Here is an 18,058-nt window from a genome sequence, read left to right on the forward strand (position 1 = left end):
TATACAAATGAATGATTATGTGATTGTCAATTCAGTATTTATGCTTATTAATTAAACTCAATAAAAATACATTAAAAAGAAAAGAACATTTAAAATTTTAAATTAAATTTAGACATAGAGCATGGTAACAAGCCATTTTGGCCCACAAAAAGTCCACGCTGCCCAATTTACACCCAATTAACCTACATTCCCGGTACGTTCGACAGTCCACCCTCACTCCACATGTACCTTATCCCTGGCGTGGGGGGAAACCGGAGCCCCTGGGGAGAACGTGCAAATTCCTCACAGACAACGGGGAATTCGAAACTCACTCCCGATCACTGGTGCTGCAAAGGCATTGCTCTAACCGCTGCACCAACCGTGCCACCCAAAAGATAAATGACGAGACATTGTATTACATGCTATCAAAATGACAGCTTTCAGGGAGCTCCAAGGAAAAGAAAATGAACTTGTTATAAAATAGGTTGTCAATGCAGGTTCCCTCTTGTCTATCGTGGTTCTAAAACAGATACTCCAATAGCTTTCGGGCACCAGAAACAAAAGTGTATATATTATATATGTGTATATATTCTCTTAGTCATATGTGCAATGTATTCTGCATTGTTTACTGTCCAATGTTAGATTAATTTGTTTACCAGAAACTGGATACCCACTTGTGTTGACCACAATCACAATATAAATCAACCAGAGATTAATTAATTTCCAGACCAGACCATATGAAGAGTGTCTACAATGAGAGATTGTTGCAAGTGTGCACATAGAGGATTGTCAGCTTTGTATCTGTCCATCCACCGTCCCTGTGAGTTGGGTCACAACTGTTGGCATTGTCTCAAAATATTGTAATTTGCACCAATGATGTGTCCCTGGATTTTCATTGAGATTCATTTAGTTCCACTGAAAAGTGGACTGACTGCAATTAGGTTGATTAGGTTCCTCCCCACTGACGATCAACACAGGTGTACCTCAGGGATATGTGATTAGCCCACTGCTCTACTCACTCCACACCCATGACTGTGTGGATACGTACAACTCAAATGGTATCTGCAAATTTGCCGATGACACCATGGTTATCGGCAGAATCATAGACGGCAATGAGGAATCGTGTAGGAGGGAGATTGATCAGCTTGTTGAGTGGTGTCACAACAACATCCTTGTACTCAACATTAGCAAAACCAAGGAGATGATTGTGAACAGGAGGAAATTAGAATACAAACCCCTCATTGAGGGGTCAACAGTGGAAAGGGTCAAGAACTTCAAATTCATGGATGTTGACATCTCTAAGGATATGTCCTGGAGCCTCCATTTTTATGTCATCACAAAGAAGGTTTGCCAATGGCGATGTGAGGAGTTTGAGGAGATTCAGTATGACACCACAGACTCTTAAAAACCTACAGGTGTACCGTGTACAGCACGCTGACTGGCTGTATCCCTGTCAGGTGTGGACAGGGAAAAATTCCAGTGGGTTATTAACTCGGCCTGTGACATCACGGGCACCAGTCTTCACTCCATTGAGGACTTCTACAAGAGGTGGTGCCTTAAGAATGTAGAATCTAACCTTAAGGACCCTCAGCACCTAGCCCACACCCTCTTCACTTTGCTACCATCAGGAGGAAGACACAGGAGCCTGAAGACAACTTCTTCCCCTCTGCCATCAGATTCCTGATCTTATTTTGTCTTTTTCTTTTCATTGCACTATTTATTTGAAATGTGGTTTGCACCGTGATGCTGCCGCAAAACAACAAATTTTGTGACATGTTCATGACAATAAATTTTGATTCCATTCTAATCAAGAAGTTAGCCTGAACTTTGGAGGGCCGGCTGGGCTATTGCCACTAAAGCAGAGTAACAAATGTCCCTAACTCTGCTAATGCCAGAGAAATGAAATCCATTGGAGGATACACAAAAGCAAATGTCCTCCTAGATTAAAACATAAGAATGGAGAAAATAAGGAAACAGTACAATTATATAAAGGATTGAATGCCAGACTTGGCAAAAGAGTCACGGAGTTAAACAGGAAAGTCTGCAGTCACTGTGATTGCGGTGAAATAAACAAAATTGCTGAAGGAACTCAACAGGTCACACAGCATCTATGGGAAGTAACCCTTCGTCAAGGTACGAGCATAAAGCAGACAGCCAAACTCCCTTCAAAGAGAGGAGGAGAACTTCTTCAGGCAGGCAGCACTGGTGGCTGTCATCTACGATGAGACCTGGACCACATACAGCAGATACTTCATGTTAAAGGAAAGGCTGAACAGACAATTACAGGACTAAATGAACATGCCTTTCACAGGGGAGTGCTTCTGACAATGCAACACTCCTCAGTACTGCACCAACATTTAGTCTGTGGAGCGATGACTAATCTGCCAATGGGATTTAAACCATCACATTGAACCATAAAGGAGAATGTTTTTGAAAATTCTAGTCCCCTTTGAATCTCATTGAAATAATGGAAACCCATTCTTATACTTTTCCACAAAATGTACAATAGTTCACATTCAAATCAATGTTGGATTTCTGCCTAAATCTGCAGCTCATCCATGTGTTTCCAGGCATCTCCAGCTATAACTTTTGCTTTCATGTTTGACTATGTTTCAGCAATGTTCAGGTATCTGGCAACCTGACATATGAGTTTGCTTCACATGGGCACTCACTTGGAATAGAAGCAACAGAAGATCAAACTGAAGAATGCTACCAAAGGTTTACTTGAGTTCGACAAGAACCTTTGCAAATGCTGAGGTCGAGTACAATACACAAACACGCTGGAGAAACTCAGCAGCTCGTGCAGCATCTATAGGAAGGAAATGATAACCAATGTTTTGGACCTGGGCCCTTCAAAAGATATACTTTAATTCCCAAGTTCCTTTTGGATCTCCTTGAAATCGAAGGGTGATCTGCGAGTGCTTGAGTAGAATATGAGGAGGATGAATTGCTGTTCAGGGATAAGGTACATATGGAGTGGACTGTAGAGCAGGACATCTACAGGCCTCTTCTGCCATGTGTTAACATATATTATATTACATGGATCTCGTCTGAAACTATTCAATGTTGTGTCTCATCCTCTCTCAAATTCTGTTCATGATCACCGTTTGGACCTTCATCACTTCACTGTCCAATTTTTACATTCAAACTGAATGATCTCACATTTATTTCCCTTTGCTGAATTCTTCCTGATAATTTAGTCATTGATTACAATCATTTTGTTACTTTGTGCTTCCATCCGCAGTGTTTGCAATCTCTGCGTCCAAGTTGGCTGTAAATTCAATGATTGACTTGAAGTTTAATATGGATGAAGGAAACCCTGCCACATTCAAGCAAACTACCACCTGCCTGTTTCCCCAAAGTCTGTCTCTGACCACTTGGCCAATTTCTAATTCAAGTTCTCAACTTGCTTCAGATCTCTTTTTTTCCTCATTCCTTCATTATCATTCTTTCTCTTGTCCTCACACTTCCTGCCTGAATCTACTACATTCATTTATGAATTTCACACTTCTCCTGACAAACATCTTATTCATAATAATATCTTAATTAATCTTTTTCTTATTTGTAAAGACAGGTACTGGTTTCCAGTACCAACCCTGATAGGCCCTGTACCCAAAGGAATTGAGTGCTACTGATGCTAAATGTTAGCACTTTGGACTCCAGCCATTTTTAACCTTTCATAATAGATACATCAGACTGAGTCCATTGGTAAACTACAGTATCAACATCAGTACGAATCAGCAGGAGGGCAGGAATAAGAACAGTCCTGGGAAATGGGGACGAGGAGTGTATGAATTGTTGGTAGCCTCTGACGTGGAGTCTAAAAGTTTAAAGAAATATCAATTTTTTAAACAGATTCCTTGTGGCAAATAATGTTTATTCAAAAACTTTCTATTGACAGCTCCAACCACTACTAAGCCAAGGAATAGGCGTTACTGGCTGTAAAAACCATTCAGTAAGTACAACAGGTGAACTTAAGGCAGAGATTGATAGGTTCTTGATTAGCCAGAGCATCAAAGGTTATGGGGAGAAGGGCGGGCAGTGGGGCTGAGTGGGGAAATGGATCAGCTCATAATCAGCTCAGACTCAATCAGATGAGTAGCCTATTTCTGCTCCTATGTTCTCTGGTCTTCTATATGGTCAGCCTCTGTAACACAAGAGTGCAAGAATCCCTGCACCTGAGGGCCACCTTTTGAATAAACTGTGCCTTGCAGGCAGGAAGCCACTGAAAATCTGCCCTTCTACATCTCCAGATGCACCAGACACCTTCAACTAACTGTCTGTGAAAGGGTGCACACCACTTAAAGTGAATTTACAATTCCCTGAAGCCAATTAGTAATGATATTTGAGAGGCTGACATGATGGGATAGCAGTTAACGCCAGCAATCGGGACCAGGGTTCAAATCTTGTGCTATTTGAATTTGGATGTTCTCCCTGTGTCAGGGTGGGTTTCTCCAGTTTCCTCCCACCATTTGAAAAACACCAGGAGTGTAGGTTAATTGGGTGTAAATTGAGCTGCACAGACTCGTGGGCGAAAAGGGGCAGTAACCATGGTGTATGTCTAAATTTTTTTTTAATTAAAAATTTAAATTTAAAGCTTTCTTATGGGAATGAGAAGATGATAGTTTATTATATTTGCAATTATTTCCTTTCTTCATAATCATGTCCTCTCAATTAAATCAAAACATATTTGCACTTAACAATATGTGGGGCACGATACATTCCTTGGCCTTCACTATCAGTCATTTATACATTATCCTGTATTTTTTTTCTGTTTAGTTCCAAGCCAAAAGGGTTAGTGTATGAGGAATGGTTGTTGGCTCTTGAACTGTACTCATTGCAGTACAGAACGATGGTGGGGGGGGGGGGGGGGGGGGCGTGGGAACCTCATAGAGGCATTTTGAAAGCTGAAAGGCTTGGACAGAGTAGATGCGGCAAGGATGTTTCCCATCAAAGGGGATTCTAGAAACAAGAGGGCATCATTTCAGGATAAAAGGGCACCGATTCAAAGCAGAGATGTGGAAAAAAAATTATTTAGTCAGAGGGAGAGAAGTCTATGGAACGTTGCCACAGGTGGTTGTGAAAGTCAGGTAGTTGGAAGGATTTGAGGCAGAGGTTGACAGGTATTCAATTAGTCAGGGCAATAAGGGTAATGGGGAGAAAGCCAGGGAGTGAGGCTGAGTGGGAAGATGGATCAGTCATGATTAGATTAGTGGAGAAGACTCAATGGGCCAATGGGCCTACTTCTGCTCCTAGATCTTGAGAGCATTTACAATTCATACCAACAGGAATAACGTAAAGTGGAAATTATAGCAAATGCAAATGAAGAGCCAGTGTATTTTTCCCATAACAGTGCATTGATTGCATTTATCCTTGAGCATCAAACTGACTATTTCTGTGACATGTAATTGCTGAGTTGGCAGAGGGTCAAATTGGCCTAGCTGAAGAGAGTTTGGCACTGTTCATATTGCCTCTGAAGGCCTTGTTTGAAGTTAGTCACTCCTGTCAAAATCATCTGTTTGAAACTAAAACTAAATTCATCATGGCAGTTTAGCAAAACTAATGATAAATTGCAAAGGAATTCTAAACATAATCCAGCCCACATCACTGGCAAAAATACAATTAAACAAATGCAGTGTTAAGAAGACCAAAGGTACTGAGTATGGGCCATGTGTGGCCAGAGTCAGGGTACAGTATGTGGACCACGTGAACAACCAGGCCAGAAACATCAGGGCTCAGGAACATGGATATGTTTATTTACAGACTGAAACTTACATAGAAGTTGTTAAAATCCATGGTCGGGTTAATCTTTGCATGTCATTGCTGCATTACAGCTCCCTTAGCATATTAGTGATTTTTTTATTATCCATGAGAAGTCCATGCACCCATCTCTCACAAAATAATGAGGACTTAGTGTACAAAAAAACCTCCAGAATCTAGTCACCATACACCAACTTTGCAGAGGTTATTGGAATGATGGTCTTTATCTCTGGTTCCAACCCCTATGTCCAATTCTGGCCTCTGCACATTATGAAGGGCAGATTACCAGACGTTGCCCAGAGGTTACTATGCAAGTTGACAGAGGTACATTACAAAGATGTACTTTGATGCATAGATACGACTTTGAGAGCTGAATCTATTTGAACTGGAATTGATGAAAATCTGTTCCCTCTGATGGTGGAAATGTGTGACATGACCGTAAATTGGCAGTCATGGAGTTGTAGTTTTACAAAAAACAGGCCCTTCAGCCCAACCTATCCATACAGATCAAAGTTGTCAGACCAAGCCTTTTGCCTACATTTAGGATGTACTTTTTTCCACAAGACATACCCTTCTCCAGCAAGTCAGCATAACATTGCACAACAGGAATAACAGCAAGAGTTAAGTCATCAAACCAGTTAGAATGCATCCAAATATACATTAACCTTGGTTTAGCTGACCAGCAAGACCAACTCAAGAAGCTGAGTTCCCTGGTTCCTAAAAAATTCAAAAAGGAAGGTAAGGAGAAGCAGCATATTCTTTTCCTACCAGCACTTCTTCCTTCCAAAGTAATTCATTTCATTTGCTGGCTCGAGGCACCTTGTGTTATGCGAACTGCATTCCACCAGAAGTGTCTGCGCCTTTCCAACTCTCTATCCTATTCTACAACTCCAACATGAGAAAGGGAAAATTCTTTACGGGCAAGTTCTGAAAATATGGATTCTCTTTCCAGAGTTTCAGTCTGGGCTAGTTACTTTGTCAGCATTCAAGACAAGTTTATGAAGATTTTGCACTTATGTGGCACCTTTTAGAACTTTGGGATGGCACTAAGTATCTCTGTCCAATTAAGCACTTCCAAATTTGTCCACAATTACATTTCTGGTATAACATAGTAGCTACTTAGCATGTGTGAAAATTTCACCATCAGTTTATATGGTAATAACTCGACAGCCTCTATTGAGTTACTGAGCAAAGATTTGCTGGAGGAACTCAGCAGCTTAGATGACGTCTACGGCAGGGGTTGTTGTTGTTGTTTGTCCTTCGTAGTCGAAGATGACCATGGCTTCAACGTCAAATGGGAGATTGATGACTATGGGTCCGGAGGTGATTGCTGAGGCCAATCCCGGCCCTGAAGGCTTGTGGGACACAAGTGGGTGGGTGCTGTCATGGCAGTGGATGCTGCTCGGGCCTTGTGAACAGCACGTTTTAGTTGTGCCTCGATGATGCGCCTGACTTCAGCTGCACAGGCTCCTGTGCAGCTGCACCAAGTTGGACGGTCAAGGGCAAGCATCTCCCACGTGTTGATGTCAGCCCCCAGGCCTTTGAAGGACTCTTTGAGGCAATCTTTATAATGTTTCTTCTGCCCCCCCCCCCCGACTGAGCACTTGCCCTGAGACAGTTCTATGTACAGCAGCTGCTTAGGCAACTGGCTGTCTGGCATTCTGTCTTGGGCTTTCAGCAGGAGGGTGTAGACGCTGCAGAGCCCAGCACGTTCCAGGATTTCCTTGTCGGGGAATTGGCCCTGCCACCTGTTGAGGAGGAGTCTGCGGAGACAGCTCAGGTGAAAGTGGTTGAGCTGTTTGGCGTGTCTGCTGTAGAAAGACATGCAGCCAGTCAACATTTTTGGTCTTATGAAGACTGAAGAGAAAAGGGGGCAATATAGCATTCAAAAAGGGGAAAAGTATTCATTGATCTTGATTGAAGAATAAATGTTGACCAAGACACAGAGGGTGTATTACAGATGCCCTGTACACAATTTACAACCAAGTTCTCATCAATTGCTGAATTGGTTGCTTCAAACCAAAAGCAATTAACAGCAGCATCTCTCGGGCCAAATAATCTTTCGCAAAAAAACTTTTTTTTTCCAATTAAAAAAATCAGATGTTGTGACCTCCACCTGAAATTAGGTGTTGAGTTGGCAGTTACATCCACGGATTCTGATGGACAATCAAAAGAACTTTTTAAAAAAATCAAAGATGAAGAAAGGCTTTGATGTGAGGTTTAATTTTAAATGCTTCAAGTGGGTTGTATGGATGGTAAAGAGAAACAGCAGATGCTGGGAAACTGGAGTAACACACAAAATTCTGAAGGAAGATAGTAGCTAATGTTGAATCCGTGGAAGGCAATAGATAGTCATTAACCTTTCATCAAGAATGCCATGATGCTATCAAGCAGAGTTCAAAACTGTTAACAGAGTGAAGCACAAAAGTCTGCAGATGTGGATTGTAGTAAAAACACACAGAAATGCTGAAGGAAATCAGCTGGTCTTGCAGCATCCGGAGGAGGTAAAGATATATTACCAACATTTCAGGCCTGAGCCCTTCTTCAAGGTATAAGCAAAGAGTAGGCAGGCATCTGAATTACAGACTAGGGAGAGAAAGGGAGAAGAATGGGAGGAGGGTCCAAGCCAACAGATGAAGTGTCAATTGAATATGATAAGAGGAAAGGTGAGAATTCATTTTGGGTTTGTGAAAGGAAACAGAGGGGAAGAGAGGGGGGGGGGAGCTAGAGGATAGGAGGCAGAGGGAAAAAGATTGAGGTGGGGTGCTTTAACAAAAATCAATGTTAATGCCCAGACGGAGGTGTTGTTTCTCTAATTTGCAGGTGATCTCAAGCTGGCAGGGCATGAGACCATGGACAGACATGTCAGTAACAGAATGGGATGGGAATTGAAATGGGTGGTCATTGGGAGATCCACGTTTGTTGTTAATATTTGGAGTAGTGAACAGGCCAAGTTAGAAAAACACCAATCAACTTCACGGGTTGCTGTGAAATTGAAAGAATTAGCAAAATATTTAACGTGTTTAAATTAAGAGCTTGCAATTTCTCCTTTCCTCAAAATTATCAACCATGCTCATGGAGGATGAATTCTTTCTGAAGAATATTTTGATTTTAAATTCAAGAATGAAACTTCTCACGTTAAATTACTGGAAATCTGTCCCTTAAAATTGCACGTAAGAAGCAGAAACACAAGTCTTTATAGACTGGATAGATTAAATATTAATGTTGCTTTTGACCAGCAGCCATTATTTTTCAATGTATAAAGTTTATTTGCTTATCATTGGAGATAGAAATGCTTTATTAGGCCATGAATTAATTCAGTACCTTTGTAGTTTTACAGTACAATGCAGTTTCAACAGTGAGAATGTCAAATGTCTGCTCACTCTAACCATCTGAGTCTTCAATATAAGTTATTTATTTATTTATGTGTAGACATGAATACTTGTCCTGCGTGTGTTTCTCTGGTATGCATGCTATGTGCCTGCATATTTTGCACCGAGGTACGGGTTGGCTTGTACTCGTGCAAACAGATGACAATAAACTTGGCTTTGTCTTGAGTTTTAATCAGGGATGACAATTATAATGCATTAGGTGGTTCAATACAAGAACAAAGTATCCTCAGTGGATGCGAACAATGCATCCCAACCCCCAAATCCACCCAGAGAGGTAATGTCTCCGGCTACACTAAGGTATTCAATGAGGAGGCAAATTGTCAGGAGAGAGTTGGTTACCCGTTGGATACTTCTTCCTTCTGTCCATTCAAGCTGTGGAGTTGTGACAATGTAAAGTGAAATAACAAAGTCAACTAACGTGCCCATATGCAAATGCAGAATTATATGTACAGCTCGAACAAGCGCCTGATTGTTTGAAGTTGATACACCAGCAGTGCTCAGAAAGTTAATTACAGGAAATCTTCCTTTTTGTTTTCCTTACAAGGATTTTCTCTCACAAGAGGAACCAGTTTTTTTTCCTTGATGGTCTGTTGAACTTCAAATACTTTTTAGGAGATATTATTAATGATGGCTAAAATCTTAAGCTATATAGAAAGCCAACTTTGCAAATACCTTGAATATACAGTAGTTTCCCAGGAAGCAAAAATTAATACTATGATATTACAAATGAAATTGTTCAAATTTTAATAAGACTTCTTTAATAGTGGAGTAAATTGACAAGATTAATAGGGCATGCTTGTTTTTAATCTTGCTACATATCAATTATTGTTGGATTTATTAGATTGTTACCACGTGCACACTATAGATGCACATTTCAAAATTTAAATGCATACAGGTGTTACTTGACTACTGAGTATTAGCAATGAGCATAGATATGCAAGGCCTTCTGATTTATATTGTTTTTCAAATAATCATTTTTCTTGACAGATACACCAACAGAACACACTGTTGTCGAGTGCTGATAGCAGGAAGCATGTTTTATTAGGGCAGTCTCTATCCATTACACTTCGACTATTGATTCATAGATAAAGGCACAAATGAACTTCCCTTCTGATGACAGAAAGTAACTCAGTCATAACAGTTGAAAATCTGCAATCAGGATTTGGATTCTGAGTCGAAAGAGAAAGCAAGGATTACATTGAATCCAATTTTAAAAATAGGGAATTAATTCATCGAAAATGTTTCCTTTAAAGAGCAGGAAAATGGTATAATGGAGAGTAGTGGTTAAGACTGGATTGAGCTAACCAGTAGTCTATTTGTGTTGTGGTATAAGAGAAAAGGAAATGGCTACAGTCAATACATTTGAAAACTGCTCAACCAAGCTCTGATTGATTCAGAAATGAGTAATTGCAGTTCTGTATCAAAGTACCCCAAAGATGACAACATTCGATGAATTTCAATCCTCCCTTTCTCAGATAGACTTCAATATTTATTGTTTAATCACTCATATTGTTCCTTATAGTCAAATGTACCTTTTCTATCTCTCCTGCTCTATCATGAAAGTCATAAAAAGCAGCACCATAAAGAACCTAAAAAAATCTGGCAATTTTCTTCCCTCTTTCCTATATCTCCAATCTAAACATATTCTCTAGTATTGGTCTTGTACGTAAATAGGTTTCTTCCAGAAAGTAGTCGATTAAAGAAGTACAATTTCCAGATAAAAAAGCCTGTCAGCTGTTATTTTCATTGTTCCCAAGCATTAATGAGCTGAAAAGTCTCTCTTTGTAATGAAAAAGCTGATGTTCTTTCATTTTCTCCATCTGAGCAAGAGAAAGGAGACTTGTTGTGACACTTTACGGTCATGTATGCTTTTCCATACATTTATTGTGAATCCTGGATGGAAATGGACAGTTGGCATTTCGGGTCAAAATCTGGTTTTGTAACTAAGTCACAATGAAGAGCAAAGATCGATCTGGAATAAAAGCAAGGAAGGGTAATTTCAGTGAAACGGGGAGGAATCTGACCCAGGTCAAACCATGATGAGAAGTGGACGGCTATTGAAACAAAACTTCAGGTAAAGTCTGGGAATGTTTGCATTAAGGGTAAAGTTAGACTTCCTCTTCTAAGTGATTAAAGTAAGGTGAACCATGAATAGAGCATGTGGTTGATATGAGTTTGAAAATACATGGAACAATTATGTTAAATGTCAAGTGCATGCAGTCGATGGTGTTAAAAAGAAATGTGGAGCAAAGGGACCGTACAAAATGAATGCTAGCTGACATAATGGGAAATCCAAAAGTCTTCTGCAGTCACATTAACAATAGATTTGGGGTTCACAGATGGAACAAATGGGAACCAAATGGATTTCCTTTAGTAGAGGTACAAAATAAGGTCGAGGTGTTAAATTAGGAATGTATTAATTGTGCAGTTTATTTTTGCACTACCAATTAGTGGTAATTCTACCGCGCCAGAAAAAGGAATCTCAGGGTTGTATGTGATGTTGTGTACTCTGACAATAAATCTGAAATCAGATACCAGATGAGATAATAATAGAGGAGGAGCGAAAAAAACTGATGGACCTGCTAGGATCGAGATGGATCCTGAACTAGTCAACAAAAGGAAGTAATGGCACTGCTCCAGTCCTCCATAACCCTTTGAACACCTGCCATTTTTAACCTTTCATAATATATACTCCAGTCTGGGCCCACAGGTAAACCACACCAGTACGAACCAGCAGATGGTTGGATATAAAACCAGTCCCGCGAAATGGGGTCACTGAGTATATGTGCTTGTTCAGGGAGTATAGTCCCTGAAAGCCAAGACACGGAGTAAATATACTTATTGGTAGTCCCTGAAAACCGGGATATGAGTCCAGAGGGTTAAACGCAGGAAAGTGAGAAAGGACAAGTAAAATCGTATTGTTTGTAAGGGGAGAAGGGTAAATTTGACAATTATAGTTTACAACAGCCATTCTCAAAGGGGGCCCTACAGCCCCCTGGGGCCACAGCACATTTATGCCTTCTTTTCTTCTCTCCACATGTAACATTTTTAATGTTTTTTTTAACATAGTCGGTAGGAAAGAAATACAGAAACAAAAACTTCATTGCTTCACAGGGAAGGGGGCTCATAAATTTTGAGCACAGCCCTTGGTGGAGGGGGGGTGGGGGTAACAATCGAAAATTTTTGAAAATGGTTGGTTTACAGGCAGTAGTGGTAACATTTTAAAAATAAATAATCCAGGAGAAAATTAATAACTTCTTCAGCAAATCAAATTGATAAATCAATGAAAGCCAGCACAGATTTATTGAGGACAAATTGTATTTATCTGTCTCTACTGAAATTCAGAACAGAGTAACAAAGAAAGTGGATGAGTGGGTGCATACAGACTTACAAAAACCTGGATTAGTAAAAACAATGAATTAGAGGCAGCAGGCATCAACATGTCTGGCCTGGAGAAAGAAGAACTCATTGCTTAATCTGAAATAAAACAGAAAATGATGGAAGTGCTCAGCAGACCCTCTGTGGCAGGGCAAGAGAATTAATGCATTGGATCACTGACCTCATCAGGGCTAAGCAGTCATTTGTGTAAACTAACATCGGGCTTGTACACTTTAAATAGTCAAAATTAGGGTGGTTCAATTAGCATAGTGCAACCCAGGTTCAAATCCAGAGCTGTCTGTAAGGAGTCTGCATGTTCTCCCTCTGCCTGCATGTGCTGTATGTCTAAATTTTTTTTTAATGAAATAACACACACCTTAACTAGTGCTCAGGAAAATTGAGATGCTAAAGGAATCAGGAACGGGGCTAAACTACATTTTGTAGAGGAAGATGGTGTTGTTGCTTCAAGAACCCAGAGTGAACACTTCCTTTCCCTATTGCCCTCTGAAAAAGAAATGGTGACCTCTTTGTCACATAGCTTAGTATGGAGTGAAGCTTGATGCAGCCTGTGAGGACTGGTGCTGTCAGGGTTAGACTCTGGCTAGCATGGTGAGTGTGGGTCATTGTAGGGGACAGGCAGCGCCACTCATGTGTGGCCTGACTGCTTGGGTCCTTTGGATGATCTCATCATCCCCTTGTTTTGCTGGACACCTCTCGCCAACCAGGAGTTTGTCTGTGGGCTGCAGTGGAGAGGGTTGGGGTTCACGCCAGAATCCCCAGCTCAACAGTGCTCTGAGTGATCTGACTGGAAGATCAAGAGTGCTACCACGAATTAGCTCCCTGCAGCCTTCACTTAACCAGCTACGCTGTTGTAAATGAAAATCAGAAAATTGCAAATACTGTAAATCTGAAAAATATATAGAAAAACTGAAAATGTTAGAAAAGCCCAGCAGGTCAAATAGTATCTGCAGGAAGAGAAACAGTGCAAAGCACTCACGCTGTCCCCAGTTCGAGGAAAGGTTTTAGATCTGAAACATGAGCTGTTTCTCTCTCCACAGATACTGCCTGACCTGCTGAGTGCTTTAGCATTTTCAGTGTTTATACTCCTGTAGTAATTTCACCAATTCTGATGAAAAGTCAGCTGTCTGAAACATTAGCCTTGTTCCCCTCTCCACATTCACCACCAGAAAATCTCAGCAGGTCTGTTTTAGTTCAGATTCCCAGTATCTGCAATATTTTGCTTTGGGGGTGGGGGGTGCTCCAGTTACTGACAGTTTTGGAGTGTTTTTTGAACATCACTGTTCAGTACTTGGACCATGTCTGTTTTTGATACGTTAATGATTTCCACTTGGAGACACAGAGGACAATTTTGGGTGGGGGGAAAAAAACCAACAAATGAAGCTGCAGATGCTGGAATCTGAAACAGAAATTATGGAAAAACTCAGTCATCTGTGGAAAGAAAAAAAGTTAAAGTTTTGGATCGAAGACCCAATTCTGCACATGACCCTAAACTTGCACGGGGGAAGACTTCAATAATACTTCTCGCGGACAAAAATGGGGGTTTAAAGCTTCGAGGCCGGAACCATGACTGATGGTTTGGACTGAGATCTGTGTAGCACCCGAAGCACTGGAGGCAAAGCCATGGACAGTCAGTGACTCTGGGGAGACTCTCTTTTACTTTTTGTCTCTGTCTATAAGGGGCACCAGGCAATTTCTACTGATAGCAAATCTGTGTCGGCCTTATGGTAGACTAAAGGAAATTTCACATAATATCACATTTACATGACAATAAAATAACTTTGAATCTTGAATGACAATATTAATTATAAAGCCAAGTCTCTCTAAAATTATAAATATTACACTTTTAATCCACTCGATCTAATTGGAACTACTGTTATAATCAATTTCACCCTCACAGCTGTGACTGTTTATGTTCATCATTTCTAATTATTTATTCGATTTATCTTCAAATCATATCCCTAGTCTTTGACTTTCAATCCACCTCCCACACACTTTATCAGTGGGATAACTCTAATCATATCCTCAGCCCCGAGAGAGAGAGAGAGAGAGAGATGGATTTCTGAAATCAATTCATGGTTACCAATGGTCTAATGCTTTAGGAACATGTTTCTGGTTAATGGTCTCCAGATCGAAGCCATCTCAAGGAAGGCTTCCCAGCAGCTATACCTCCCGAGGAGTTTGAGGAGATCTGGCACTTCACCATAGACTCTTGCAAATTTCTACAGGTGTACCATGGAGAGCATTCTGACTGGTCGCATCACAGTCTGATGTGGAGATGCCAATGCCCAGGACAGGAAAAAGACTGCAGAGAGTTAGAAACTCAGCCAGCGCCATCATTGGGCATCAGCCTTCACTCCATTGATGACATCTACAAGAGATCTTAAGAAAGCAGCCTCTGTCCTCAAAGACCCTCACCTGCCCAGGCCAGGCCCTCTTCTCTCTGCTACCATTGGGAAGACCAACACCCAATGGTACAAAAAGCATCTTCTTCTCCTCTGCCATTAGATTTCTGAATGGACAATGGACCATAGACTCACTTTACCTTATTTTGCTCCAACTCATTTATTTTTAAGTGATGGCACTGATGCCAAACAACGAATTTCCTGACAATAAATTCCAATTCTGATTCAGATTGCCCAGCTTCTTGACTCGAGCTCCGTTTAAAACTGCGCCACTTGCCGGTCGGAACGAATTGCAGGAGTTGTCCCACAGACTCGGGACCCTTTCAAGCTCTCTCCGGCTTTGAAGATCGCATTGGCTTCCAGAAGGTAGCCCCTGGACTTGCGGTCGGGGTCGTTTTTAGCCTGCTGGGCATTTTATTTTTCCTTGGTCTCTCGGGTCTCCCTCCAGGAGGGTGTCTACCCTTTCCGTCCCCATGCAAGAACATCCATGCAATGCACCAATGTGATTTGACTCAGCGGTGGCTGTTCCTCGCCAGAGTTCCTGCACCCATTCTTTTGGCCCTGGAACTGACCACGGGTTTCTTTTTTAAAATCTTCTCCACCCTTTTCGCGACATAATATGGACTGCCGGTGAGTTTAAAGTGGGAGACGACCGCCTGCTTTTATTTCCCAGATTCAGACAAGTGACCCCAGCAGATCAGAGGTTCCCCAGCCCGTTCCGACCTGGAAACCCCGTCTGGGATTCTCCACCACCATCCGAGGGCACGTTAGCGCCGATCGCTCTCCCCGCACCCCCTCGGGCATCTGTCCCATCGTGGAGAATCGATGGGCTTCAATCCCGTGATGGAGAGAGGAGAGCTCTGGGTGACAAAGTGATGGGACAATGTCAGGGTGGGGGGGATCCTGATAGGTTAGGGTGGGGGGGACCCTGATAGGTTAGGGTGGGGGGGGAACCCTGATAGGTCAGGGTGGGGGGGGGACCCTGATAGGTTAGGGTGAGGGGGACCCTGATAGGTTAGGGTGGGGGGACCCTGATAGGTTAGGGTGGGGGGGAACCCTGATAGGTTAGGGTGGGGGGGACCCTGATAGGTTAGGGGGGACCCTGATAGGTCAGGGTGAGGGGGTCCCTGATAGGTTAGGGTGGGGGGGAACCCTGATAGGTTAGGGTGGGGGGGACCCTGATAGGTTAGGGTGGGGGGGGACCCTGATAGGTTAGGGTGGGGGGGACCCTGATAGGTTAGGGGGGACCCTGATAGATCAGGGTGGGGGGGGGGACCCTGATAGGTTAGGGTTGGGGGGACCCTGATAGGTTAGGGTGGGGGGGGGACCCTGATAGGTTAGGGTTGGGGGGGGGGGGACCCTGATAGGAACGCTTCAATGTAGCCAGAAGCGATGGTCTCCGCATCATTCTCCCGGGCGGAGGCATTTCTGCATTAACCCAAAAGACGCCGAGATCCTCTTTAATCTGTGCTAATGAATTGGACCCAGGCTGACTGCAAAATTAAATTGCATTAAAATGATCTCCGAAGATAAATCAATCCCCCGGAGTGGATTCACAGAAGCAAAACACGAAATTGGGGGGGCTTTCACTGACGGGACTCCCTTTCCCGTCCAAATCTCCGTTCATTGGGCAGCGACCCCGATCTCCAGAGATCCAGTTCCCTGCTTGCATTCCCTCGACCTCAAACTTTGAAACCCAGATCTCGAGGTTGGCTGAGTACATGAGTGGATTTTAAAAGAAGCGTGAGCCCCTGTGCTTGTTTCCCCTGATGTTGGCGACTCCAGCTAGGATCTTGGCGAGCGCACACACACTCAAACTGCAGTCAAGTCAAATCACTTACCGCTGCAAAAAGCAAAATAAATGGAGCGATCCTCATCGTGACTCTTGTCCGTGTTCCAGCGGCCGAGGATTGCACTGTGTGCGATGTGCTCTGCACCCTTTATTCCATCTCCCCTGCCCCAGCTGGGAGCTGAAGATCAAAGCAGTGACTGAGTGCTGGTTCCTGGACCCCAGACTGCGCCCAGGGGCCGGACACGCCGCATTTCCATTGAAATCATCTCCACCAGCTTGTCACTGGTTGGCTGGCTGCGTCCATCATCTCCTCCCAGTCCACAGGCATCTGACATATTGCAGACCAGATCGTCAGCCACAAGCCCGAGAGAAAGCCTTTAAATCAAGGGGGTTGAGGCCGCAGCACGCCTCTTGCAACTTGCTTCCCTCAATCGTGTGTGGCCGCTCTTGCAAGGCAGTCATGCCCCAAGACCTTCCTCTGTGCTGAAAGAGCCCTTGAACCATAGAACATTACAGCACCGAAACAGGCCCTTCTAGTCCGTGTCGAACTACTTTATGACCTGCACCCAGGCCATAGCCCTCAATACCTCTCCATGGACCTGTCCAAATTCTTCTTAAATGTTAAGGTTGAGCCCCATTCACCGCTTTAGCTGGCAGCTGTTTCCACACTCCCATCCCACCGCTCTCTGTGAAGAAGTTACCCGAAACATTTCCCCATTTCACCCTCAACCCATGTCCTCTGGTTGGTCTCTCACCTGCTCTCAGTGGACACAGCCTATCTACATTTGCTCTGTCTATCCCCCTCGTATTCCTTCTGACATAGAGAGCTTTAGATCTTCACACCGTCTCCGGCATCCACCTCTCTTCGAGTTAGAATAGACATGAAATTCCGTCTACAAGAGTGTAGATTCAGCCCGTGACACCTTTACTGGGGAGAGAGTGTCATTCTTCCTCGGGACCAGATTCCATCCCGTTCACCCGGCGGGCTCCGAAGTTGACATCAATGAAGGGACAACTCAGTGTCGTTATCCCCCTTAAATCACGAGGCTGGATCTTCAGCGATCGTGAGGAGAACGGAATTTCATGTTTACGCGTGCACAGACACACAGACATGCGTGCACAGACACACATCAAACAGTCTCACACACCCAGACATGTAGTCACAGATCGACACTCACACGCAGAGACACCTACACATACGCTCACACACAGACCCGCGTGCACCGACACAGACCCGCGTGCACAGACACACATCAAACAGTCTCACACACAGACACGTCGTCACAGATCGACACTCACACACAGAGACACCTACACATACGCAAACACACAGA

The 18,058-nt window shown here is 42.9% G+C and overlaps 1 protein-coding gene across 14 annotated transcripts in view; it reads right to left on the reverse strand.

Moving 5' to 3' along the window:
• The window catches only part of LOC138746534 (tumor necrosis factor receptor superfamily member 16-like), a 314,868-nt gene that overhangs the window by 92,300 nt on the left and 204,510 nt on the right, over window positions 1-18,058 (reverse strand). The window contains exon 1 of one of the 14 annotated variants that reach the window (XM_069904783.1): window positions 16,774-16,989. The exons of the other annotated variants lie outside the window; for them this stretch is intronic. Within the exon in view, the coding sequence (XP_069760884.1) occupies window positions 16,774-16,809 (36 nt within the window). The 5' untranslated portion in view covers window positions 16,810-16,989. Of the gene's footprint in view, window positions 1-16,773; window positions 16,990-18,058 lie in introns of those variants that run through there. 14 annotated transcript variants of the gene reach the window in all.

The sequence above is a fragment of the Narcine bancroftii genome, chromosome 12 (genome assembly GCF_036971445.1).
Source record: "Narcine bancroftii isolate sNarBan1 chromosome 12, sNarBan1.hap1, whole genome shotgun sequence".
In the NCBI taxonomy this organism is placed as follows: Eukaryota; Metazoa; Chordata; class Chondrichthyes; order Torpediniformes; family Narcinidae; genus Narcine; species Narcine bancroftii.